The sequence below is a fragment of the Triticum urartu genome, chromosome 2A (genome assembly GCF_056163025.1).
Source record: "Triticum urartu cultivar PI428250 chromosome 2A, HENAU_Tu73, whole genome shotgun sequence".
Taxonomy (NCBI): Eukaryota; Viridiplantae; Streptophyta; class Magnoliopsida; order Poales; family Poaceae; genus Triticum; species Triticum urartu.
The window spans coordinates 613,058,844-613,070,525 of NC_141874.1; the positions used below are offsets into that span (position 1 = coordinate 613,058,844).

General features: G+C 48.6%; 1 protein-coding gene across 1 annotated transcript; it reads left to right on the top strand.

Moving 5' to 3' along the window:
- Positions 1–8,498: 8,498 nt before the first annotated feature.
- LOC147986218 (uncharacterized) lies at positions 8,499–9,450 on the top strand. Its single transcript, XM_087544552.1, has one exon. It carries the CDS (start codon positions 8,823–8,825, stop codon positions 9,216–9,218), a length of 396 nt encoding a protein of 131 aa, XP_087400678.1. The 5' UTR covers positions 8,499–8,822; the 3' UTR covers positions 9,219–9,450.
- The last annotated feature ends 2,232 nt before the right edge of the window (positions 9,451–11,682 follow it).

Sequence of the window (11,682 nt, forward strand, 5' to 3'; positions counted from 1 at the left end):
TCGAGCCGAAACATCGCGCTCCAAGGATTCGCATTTATTCACCACATCCTGGAGCTCTTGCTGGACCTCATCAAGCCGGGCCTCGTGCTTCTCACGGGCGGCTTTTTCCTTGGCAGCTTTCTCCTCGGCCTGGGCCAGGGCCTGTTTAAGGACCTCGACCTCGGTCGCTGCTCCTACACATATCATGGCACTACGGTCAATACGCATTATTTATTCTTCCCGAATATACAGCCAGTCAGTACATACCTTGTTGGTCGTCTAGCTGCTTCCTCGCTTGGCCGAGCTCCTCCTCGGCCAGCTCCAGTCTCTGCTTTAGTTCGGAGACTTCGGCAGTGTGTGAGGTCACAGCCAGCAATGACGCCTGCTTATTCATATAAGACATATTTAGTTAGTTCCCTGCGAAAATAAATTGATCCTCTATCCAACTCTTCTTTCCGAACATCGAATAGTGTCTCGGGGGCTACTGTCTATATTGGGATTTTCTCTTTTGCGTCGCTTACCTCAAAACCTGTCAGCAGGCTGCTGCAGGCTTCTGTTAGTCTGCTCTTGACGGACTGAACCCTCTCAATCACCGTACGCATAAGAATACGGTGTTCATCCACAATGGAAGCGCTTCGTAGCGCTTCCAGCAGATTATTCGGTGCCTCTGGTTGGACAGAGGTCACCGGCGGAATAGGCACACCCCCTTCTTTCGAAGGAGGTTGCTCTCCGGATTCCGGAGCCGTATAGGTCTCTGGACTTGTATTCGGCTGGGGGCCGAACTGAGCAAAGCCCCCACCCCAGTCGCCATGGGGGTCTGCTCCCCATGTGTCCGGCAGCCGAGGTTTCGCCCTCTGGCATCACCTTGGCGGCCTCCGGAACCTCTCCCTGGCCGGGGAAGGTCCTTTGGGACAACACCTCATCGTCGCCCTTGGGCGTGGGAGAATGAGCGGCCGGCGGTGACTCACTGGCCATCGCTTTCGAATCCAACGAACCTCTTGATGAGGATCGCAGGGAGTTGTCGTGGGCCGGACTGTAATGGCATAAATTAACATATTAATATTATGAAGCAAGAGAGGCCGGATGCATGGACATATGCGGGTTTTTAGTACTTATGACGCGGCCAGAGGCTTGTTTCGGGGGCGTCGCTCCGGGAAGCTGTAGACGTCCCATGCGGAGTTATCCGCAAGGGGACCCTTCCCCCTCTTGGGCGCCTCCGCCTCCAGATTTGTGGAGGCCGCCCTCTTCTTCCTCCCCCATCAAGGGGAGAGGTGCTTTCTTCCTCCTCGTCGTCATTGTCTTCGGCGGCGGAGGAGTGAGTCTTGTCTTCGGACGACACGTTCGAATCTCCCTTGCGGCGGGGGCCACTCCGGACCCCCTTGGCCTTCTTCTTGGCCTTCTTCTCCGGCGCCTTGTAGGGTGCCGGCACCAGCATCTTCGCCAGGAGCGGGATGACTGGTTCCTTGGGCAGCGGAGCCTAACATTGAATCCGCTCCGCCCTCTCTGTCCATACCTGAAAAATATAAAGTTTAGATATCCTCCTTGAAACAAGCAAGTAGAGGATGCGTCTGGAGACGTGAAAGGCTTACCGCATTGGCAGAATGGGTAATATCGTGCCCGCGGTCCGAGTCTATGGCTGGCGGCATCTCGTTGCCCTTAAAGAGCAACTTCCAAGTATCTTCGTGAGTGGTTCCGAAGAGCCTTTCCAAGGTTTGGTGCTTCTTCAGGTCGAATTCCCATAAGGGGCAGCTTCGGCTTTGGCATGGGAGGATCCGGCGAACCGGCATCACCTGGATTACGTCGACGAGCTTGATGTTTTTATCCACCATGCTTTGAATGCGCGTTTGCATCGCTATTAGCTCGTCCGACGAATACTAGTTTGGGCCCTTCTCTATCCAGGAGGTGAGCCGCATTGGAGCTCCGGACTTGAATTCGGAGGCCGCGGTCCAGGTGGCGTCGCGGGGCTTTGTGATATAGAACCACAGTTTCTGCCACTCCTTGACGGTCTTCCCAAAAGTACCCTTGGGCCATGTGACATTGGGCAGCTTGCTCACTATGGCGCCTCCGCACTCCGCGTGCTGGCCATCCACCACCTTTGGCTTCACATTGAAAATCTTGAGCCACAGTCCGATGTGGGGTTGGATGCGGAGGAAGGCCTCATACACGACAATGAATGCTGCAATGTTGAGGAAAGAATTCGGGGCTAGGTCATGGAAGTCTAGCCCATAATATAACATAAGCCCGCGGACGAAAGGGTGGAGTGGAAACCCTAACCCACAGACGAAATGAGGGATGAACACCACCCTCTCGTTGGGCTTTGGGGTGCGGATGATTTGCCCCTTGGCTGGAAGCCGGTGGGTGATTTATTTCGCCAGATACCCGGCCTCCCGAAGCCTGGTGATGTCCTTCTCCCTAACGGAGGAGGCCATCCACTTGCCTTGCCCTCCAGATCCGGACATGGTTGAGTGCTTCCTTGAGGTGGAAAGAATGAGGACTTGGGTGCTGGAGCTCGAGAATGGAAGGGCAGAGAAAGAGAGAAGGCGTGGGTGAAGAAAAGGGAATCCTTATCTCCTTATAAAGGCAGTGAATATCAAGCGCCTTCCCACTCACCTTAAAACTCGCCTGTTCCCAAGGGCTGTGTAAACGGCACAGTTAGATTACCCACGCCCGTATTAATGAGAATCCCGTAATAAGGGGACACGATCTCTGCTTCGACAAGACGTGCCTATGAAAACCGCGTCTTAAAACGTGGAACGGCAGACGGAAAACAGTTCGAAATGATGACCAAGCAGACGTGATGTCACATTACAAAAAGTTGTCAACGGATTGGACTCGTGCAATATTATATTCTCTGCGATTGTGTGTGGTACTTGTGTTGCAGATCCGGACACGTTCATTGTGTCCGAAGACTATGTTGGAGTATTCGGAAAGTGGAGCCCGCCTTGCAATGCCGAAGACAATTTGCGAGCCGGACACCTCGTCATTGAAGCTTGGTTCAGGAGCTACTGAGGGAGTCCTGGACTAAGGGGTCCTCGGGCGTCCAACCTATTAGACAAGGGCCGGACTGATGGGCTGTGAAGATACAAAGATCGAAGACTCTACCCGTGTCCGGATGGGACTCTCCTTGACGTGGAAGGCAAGCTTGGCATCCAAATATGAAGATTCCTTTCTCTGTAACCGACCATATGTAACCCTAGATCCTTTCGGTGTCTATATAAACCGGAGGGCTAGGTCCGTAGACATATATCCTCATAATCATAGTCAAACAGGCTAGACTTTTAGGGTTTTAGCCATTACGATCTCGTGGTATATCAACTCTTGTAATACTCATATTCATCAAGATCAATCAAGCAGGAAGTAGGGTATTACCTCCATAGAGAGGGACCGAACCTGGGTAAACATTGTGTCCCATGTCTCCTATTACCATCGACCTTAGACGCACAGTTCGGGACCCCCTACCCGAGATCTGCCGGTTTTGACACCGACAGCGGGTGGCACCGCAGATTTGATTTGGGCCGAACCCACAGCTAACTTAGCTGTGGAGGTTGCTGGCAGCTGCCTGCCATTGGTAAAATGTGCATAATTATTTTTGGTATCGGTTGCAGCCACTAAACTATGGTGAGTAGTATTGTACGCTCGCCACTGGTGCCTCGCAGAGGAGTGGCAAGCAGTTCTACACAACCGCCACTAATCGCATTCATCATGTGTCCACCCTCAGCAGCGCTTGTTTGTGTCGGGTCATGCGCGGCACCCGTCACGGTTACTTTTGCTAACTAGCAGTGGTGGGTGCCCGACCAAGCCCGCCACTCATTGGTGTTCACCTATAACCCTTTCCCAGTAGTGAAAGTTGATGCAAACTTCAAGCTGAGGAAGGGTTGTTACGGACAAATTTCTTTCTCTCCTCTACAGAAATGCACGGGTACTCTTAGGACTCTCAGGATGCTTGCTTGTGGGAAGGCCGCAGATGCAATTGATACTAAAACGGGATGGGAGAGAGCCTGGTCCTGCAGACCGGTGCAATTTGCACGGACTATGGCGAAGGTGTTTGAAGTAGAGTACCTGAGAGAGCCAACTGTGGAGGACACAGAAAAATTGTTTGCAATTTGATCAGGAAGAGGATTCCTAGGTATGTTAGGTTTAGTTGATTGCATGCACCGATAATGGAAGAACTGCCCAAAAGGTTTGTGTGGGCAATATCAATGTCATGTCAAAGAAGTCACCATCATTCTTGAAGCAGTGACATCGAAGGACTTGTGGATTTGGCATGCTAGGTTCGTGCAATGACATCAATGTGCTCCAATAATCTCCTTTGTTTAAGAGACTTTGTCATGGGGAAGCTCCAACGTGCAACGACACCATCAACAGACACAACTACACCATGGGGGTACTACCTTGCTGATGGTACCTATACTTAGTGGGCGATTTGTGAAGACCATATCTAATCCCAAGGCAACAAACAAAGCTGCTTTGCAATAATGCAAGAGGCAACTAGAAAGGATGTGGATAGGTCATTTGGAGTGCTCCAAACTCATTGGGGCATTGTTCTGGAGTTGTGATGATGTGAAAAGCGGAGACACTTTGACAACTCATGGCATGTTGTGTAATCTTGCAGAACATGATCGTCGAGGATGAGGGTGAAAGGGCAACACTCTCAGATGATTTTGAGAAGCCCGGAACTCATGCCCACCTCCTGGAACAAGAGGCAGGGAGCATTGCCAACTTTCTGGAGATGCATCCACAAGTGCAAGATCAATAGGTGCATATGAAACTTCTGAATGATCTTGTGGAGCATATGTGGGTCCACACTGTAAATCAGTAAACTTTGCTTATAATTTATCGATTATGCACTATGAACAATATTTATGTTTGAACCATGTTTGGATTATGAATTATTAAGTACAAACAAATTTTATTTGTGTGCATTGAACTATCTTTGACCAAGATGATCGGCGTGGATGAGTTTGCATGTGTTTGATGTTTCGAAAATAGGGATTGTGGTTGCAAATGGCAATATTTGAGGCCCGTCGATCACTGTCCGCGGACGTATAGGGACCCGGATTAGGCAATTCCGGTTATAGATGCTCTTACGCTTTCCCCCTAAAATTTTACATGTAGCATTTGGGTGTGAAAATGAACACATCTTCTTCTTTTTTACGTTTGCAAAGAAAAAAAATTATGCACAGGAACATATACTCCCATGAGCGGAATTGGATTTCCATCATATGTCAAGTTCTAAATAGCAACTAGTCTCAAAACGAGAATCTCCTCGTCACCCTCTATCAATTTGGCTTTATATAAAAAGTGGGGCGAAAGCATCGTTTGGTACTAGTCTCAAAATAATTGTTTAAAAGCATACATGGTGCAGTAATGCATAAAATGGAAATTACCGCATAGCACAAAATAGATTTTTAGGACCAGAGTCTTTAAAAATGTGATCTTTCCAAATGTAGTTTACATTCGACATTCTATTTTTACACTTAGAGAAAAGCACGAGCTCTCGAGAATCTTAGAATTGGTATAACTTGCCTTTTTAACTACCATATGAATTGTGTTAAAAAAACTACCATGTGAATTGGTTTTAAAAGTAAAAAAGGCAAGTTATAACAATTGTTCATCTTTCTTAGCTGGTATAGGACAATGCCCGTGCGTTGCAACGGGATATAAATATTGTAGTACGTTAGCTTGTGATTTACTTGTCCATATCAGTGCGATTGTGTACATAAATGTTTATCAAATCCTGCCCGTGATTTACCTTATATTTGGATGAGAATTTTGATAAGTAGATTAAAGTGGAACTCAAGGTTGTCAGAATCGCGATTTTGAATCGGATCGGAGCTCTGATGGTAGAATCGTAAATCGTAGAATCTTCACTACTAGGATCGTAGAAACGTAGATTTTATGAACTAAAATCGTAGAATCAGATGGGTAAGTTTGGATCGTAAAGTCGTAGAATCGTATAACAGAATCGCGATTTTAACAACCTTGGTGGAACTGGTTCAGAAGGTAAGTAAATTAAGGTGATTGATTATCATAAGGGAAAGGTTGGACGAAGAGGTGGTGGAAAGAAAAGTGAAACATGAAACCTTACATTCTTTTTAAGTAGTGGTAGAGATAGAGATAGAGATATCCGGCTATGCACCGTTGTGCAAAGATCTATGTTCGCACGAAATTCATGAGCCATACTAAAAAATAGTAATACCATGAGCAAACTTAGACATGATTTATGATTGGGCCAAGTCAAGTTGGGCCTCGTAGGTTCCTTTGTAGTCCAGAATCAATGCGCCTTTCTTGCCCTTGACGCTCTGGTAAGTCATAACGATCAAATTAGTTTGCCCTGAGCGTCATTGGCCTTGGTCCACCATAGTCGGAGACGAAGGTGATCGGTCGAACCAGAGCTAGAGATGGTGTTTTGGCCACATCATCATGTTGTCGGTGGAGTTGAGACAAGAAGAGCTAGAGACCGAGACAATGTGGCCATTGAAGGCGAGGCGGTAATGAGCTGAAAACGAAGATGACATGGATGGCCACGCGTCGCCAAGGGAAGCCATTTAGTGACGAGCTGTCTAGCTGGGAAAGGGGGTTAGGCGATGCCGAAGAAGGGGGGTGCTAGAGAGATGACTGCGTAGAGTAGGATGATGGAGGTGGCATCCTGGGCAAGGCAGAGTGGCATGTGTGCGACGCTGACCGTGGGGTGGCGAGGGACAATGATTATGCGGATAACGGTGGAGCGGGCGAAGAGGAAGGCAAAAACAGTGGGCTTATCCCACCACGAGTTTGCTTTAGGTGGTGACTGGATAGGGCACGCTAAAGGCGGTGAGTAGCAGCTTCCCAAATTGGTGACCTTTTGTAGAGAAAATGGACTTGAATAATAGCACCATTTTTACTCTTTTCTAATGGAAAAAATCAGCCATTAAAGTATTTGAGCTTGATTTAGTCTCCACTCGACAGTGTATCTGAGATGGATTTACTCTCCACTTAACAGTCATCTGTATGTATATGTGACCTATTATTACACATGTGGCTGGATTTTTCATGACTTAGTCACTTTGCTCTCTATTATCCGATTTTCATTTAACGGCCACGTGTTTCCTTCTTCCTCCAGCAGTCGCCGCATCTTGTACTCATCAGTGCCTGCCGAACTGTTTGTCCTAACCGTTGGCGCCTGTCGAATCGTTTGCCGCCGCCACCCGTGCCCTTGTCACGGACACGCCACCCTATCTTACGCTATATATTGTGTCTACCATGTCGCTGACGCCTCAAACTTTCCCTCTAAACTTCACCAACATTCACACCGGCCATCACCTCAAACCCGAACTAATCAAGCCTCTGTCTCGCCTCTATCTATGATGACATGGCCAGCCACATTATTGGCGGCTCCAATTTCTTCGTGACGAGCCCTCGCCATCTTGGGGCTCTGTGCGTGGGAGGGGGGAATTGACTAACCTGCTCAAAAATAAAAACAGACGCTTGTTTATTAGCAAATTTGTATATGTATATGCACTCAGTTCTAGTGTTGTATACCTCTTGCATTTTTCTTAAACAAAATCATGTTGTAGAGGATTGCTTCTCATGTAAATATAGTTGCTAATTATTTCTCAACTAGTATTAGCTGACATCTAGACATCTTTTTGTTTCATCGGAAAAAGTGATGTACTCGAGCACGGGTTTTAGGTCTTCGATTTAATTAGCAGAAAATGTGTTATTTGTTATATAAAATATACTCCCTCCGTTTTTATTTACTTCGCATATTAGCTTCGGTCAAAGTCAAGCTTTATTAACTTTGACAAAATTTATAGACAAAAATATTAACATGTACAATTACAAATCAATAACATTAGATTCATTATTGAACGTACTTTCGCATCATATAAAATTGTTATCATAAATATTTATATTCTTTCCTATAAACTTGGTCAAACTTTATGAAGTTTGACTTCAGTCAACTCTAATATGCAAAGTAAATAAAAACGGAGGGAGAACTTATTTGTTATATATAAAATATATAATTCATCATGTGAGGACACAACAGATACATGAGAAACCAAAATAAGTTTGTAGATTTATCAGCAAAGGAAAATGGAAGCAACATAGGAGTGTCTTGATTTTTATTTAGTTTTTCTATACAATTAGGAGGTCATTGATTATATGCCTATCCGGGACCAAACACCAGGCGCCCGGGACACTAAAAAAACGTACACCCCAAAACTCCCACGTAGCTGCCACTGGCGGGTGGACCTACGATTGGACCCAGCTGCAAAATCCTTTGCCCGGACACGCTCCCTGGAATTCCCCATCCACCCCCTCCCCCTCGCCACACGACTGCGCAAACACACATCCCACCACCGCACGCAATTACCCATCTGCCCTTCCCGTCTCCCCACAACCACGAGCACGCCCCTCGGCTGCGGTCCCTCTGCACGAGAGCGCGGTGGCAGGGACGTAATTCCCTCCGAGGCCCGGGGGCCCTCTCTGGCGCCCTCCAGTATAAATAGGAGGCAACCCCCCTCCTGACGCCCCCCCGTCTCTTATAAGCCAGAAGAATTTTCTCTCGCCTCCTCCCCCTCTGCTCCCCCCGTCTCTCCTCCGATCTTTCTCTCGTCCCGTTGTTCCCTCCCCTCCTCTCGTTCGGCCTCTGCCCTGTGAAGTTACCGTCCTGCCCCCGGTGGGCCCCACGGCCATCAATCTCCTGGAGATTTTTTTTCCTCCTCCCGATTGTTTTTATTTCTTTCTTTTCTTTGCCTCTTCCGCATACATACATATCCCATCACCAGAAACCGCTTTCCTCTCCATCGACGGCTCCCCTCGGCTGGTGCTGCTGACGTGGCGGGGTCCCGGCCGTCGATATGTCGCTGAGCGAGAAGCTGGAAGCGGCGCGTATCGCACTGGGCAAGCGCAAGGAGCGGGAGCTGCAGCAGCTGGGCCCCGCCGCGGCCCCGGCCCTAGCCCCAGCGCCTGCAGCTAAAGCCGAGTTGTCCAAGCCGGCTCGGGCCGGCAACAACAACAAGCTGCTAGCCGGTAACCTGGCCCACGAGTTCCTGACCCACGGCACGCTCCTGGGCCGCCGGATCGAGCCGAGCCACCACCACCAACCCGCTGCCGCGGCCGCCTCCCCGCGGCCCGAGCCCGAGCCGAAGAGGAGGTACGCGGAGCTGTCCTGGCTGCTCATGACGAACGGGGCCCACATCCCCGGCGTCGTCAACCCCACGCAGCTCGGCCGCTGGCTCCAGATAAAGGAGTGACGCCCGCCGCCGGCCGCCCCCATCGGCGCCCACAAGAACCACCACCAGGAGAACGAGGAGGAGGAAGGGCAGCAGCACATCAAGACAAAGCGGTTTCGTCGTTCGCCTCGCCTCTCCCACCCCCTCCCCTTGTCTTGTTTCCTAGATCTAGCGAGAAAACTTGTTGCTGTTGCTGTTGTACTTAGCGCTATCCCTTCGATGCATTGGCACTGCTAGTCTTTAATTTCTTCTACTATTACCGTGTTTGCGTATCATTCATTCATGCGTGTTCGCCTTTATTTTCCCTGTCTGCGCCGCGCTCGTCGCGATAGCAAACTGCAAAAGCCGACGGATGGATGGATCGATCGTGGCGGAAATGTTGCAACGAGCATGGCGTGCGCTGGTGGAGATGGCTCGGTAGTTGGTCCCCGTTTTTATTTCCGTCTCCGTGTCTGGGTGGGCATGGCCGCATTCGGTTTGGTTTGGTTTGGTTTGGGTGAGCGCCCCGGCTCGGGGCTCTGCTCCGTAATAAATACAGGCAAGCTGGCGCCCACCGCGTGCGAGGTGAAGGATCAAAGAACCGGGCGCGTGGTAGATATGTCATCTTATCTGTGTATGTTTCGTAGCACTACTAGTATACAGTAGTATACTTAGTGCCGACCGATTGATTATCCTAGATGATTTTGTTTATTGGATCAAGGGACGAAGGGGGTCTGGTCCGGTCTGGTCTGGACCCGTCGTGTTTCCAGACGAAAGCTTTGATTAGTTTTTTGTAGGGAAGCTTTGATGAGTTGGTCCTTGTTGTTTCCACTGATCGATGAAAGGTATTTTGGCTCTTGCGCGCCTACCTGGTCCGTTACGACCTGTCTTGATTTGCATTTAAATACACGGGGATCGCTGCTGATTTGGTCGATCTTGATTTCCATCCATCGTCCACCGTATCGGTGCTGGTGAATGGTGGGAGGGAGGGCGATGCGAATGTGATCGTGCTAGTCCGTGGCCGTTGCTTGTGGAATCGTCTAATCCAGATTTGTGTTGCACGAAAGAGGGTCCTTGGTCGGTCACCTCGCCTGGGGTACGTAGCATGGCTGGGATAGAAGCAGGGTCGCCTCTCGTGAAGTAGACTCGTCGATCCGCCGGGTAGCAGGCGACCACGACTCCAGAGGGTGCACCGCCGGAAGCCTTTTGATTTGTTAAATCCCCTTCGTTCCAGGGAGGCTGCTAACCGGAACTCTGTATTTCGGATGCCTGCCTCGGGCTAGTGCAAGCTGCAAGGGAAGACTTCCGGATCCAGCGTCCAGACCTCCAAAATTCCAATAAAAACACACTCCGTGCAATTTCCGGGAATGGTCATGCTGCCCTTGATGGCTTTTTCTGTTACGGGCGTCGACCAGTATTGACATATTCTCATCTAGTAGGATGAAGTCAGGTTGCCTTGAACCGAAATTACAGCTCGTAGGCGCTTCTCTGAATTAAATTCTTGCTTGGTTGGTTGTCCGCCTCGGCCAGAATTAGCTACTACTAGTAGCAGACAGAGCGATGATTCGCGTCATTGAAGACAGCGGGCTGCTCTGTACCATCTGCGCCCGAAAAGGTAATACTACGGAGATTAGTTGTATTGTGGCACAAAGAGAAAAGAGCATACTGCCTTCTCTCTTCTTCCCTACCTATAAGAAGTTATAAAACATGTGAAAATCCATAGCTGGACATGAGCACGTCTACTCATGGATGAACAGTAAATTCAAATAAAATACGACGAAGATCTGAAACAATTATACAGCAAAGGTGAACAAGTTTTCAGTGGGCGTGCGAGGTTTCACGGCAATGTGACATAGCAGGAGCTAGGGAAAGAGAAAACAAAACCACTGATCCAAATTAAGATTCTCAGAACTCTGTTTTTGTTTGTTTCTTGTCCAGAACTCCTATGATGTCATATCGTCGTGTATTTTTGCATAAACCTAGAAAACTTGTGCATTTTTTGTGCCAATTTTTATTTTTATTTTTTCCGACTCTACTGTTCATCACCAGGAGCATATGCTCCCAACACCAAAACGCCATCCTCATAAAACATGCGTCAGTGAACTCTTGTTTGGTTTTCCCCCTTCTCGGAATGATTTGTGAGCCTTTTGTGTATCCTTGAATAACTACGTGGGGGTTTTATCGACAATTCAATGGACAACTTTTCATGTCCTAACATTGTACCGGGAGAGTTTGTTTCTTGACAAAGCACTTCGAGAAGAGGAAGGGAAGGGTGTACTCATGCGTCAACTCTATTGTGCGTCATGAACTCTACTTTTTTTGAAAAACTTTCGATCTACTCATCGTCAATCATGGTAGCACATCAAATACCAGAAATAATAAAAATTACATCCAAATTTGTAGATCATCTAGCGACGGCTGCAAGCACTGAAGTGAGCTGAAAGCGCGCCGCCGTCATCGCCCCTCCCTCGCTGGAGCCGGGCACCACTTGTTGTAGTAGACAGTC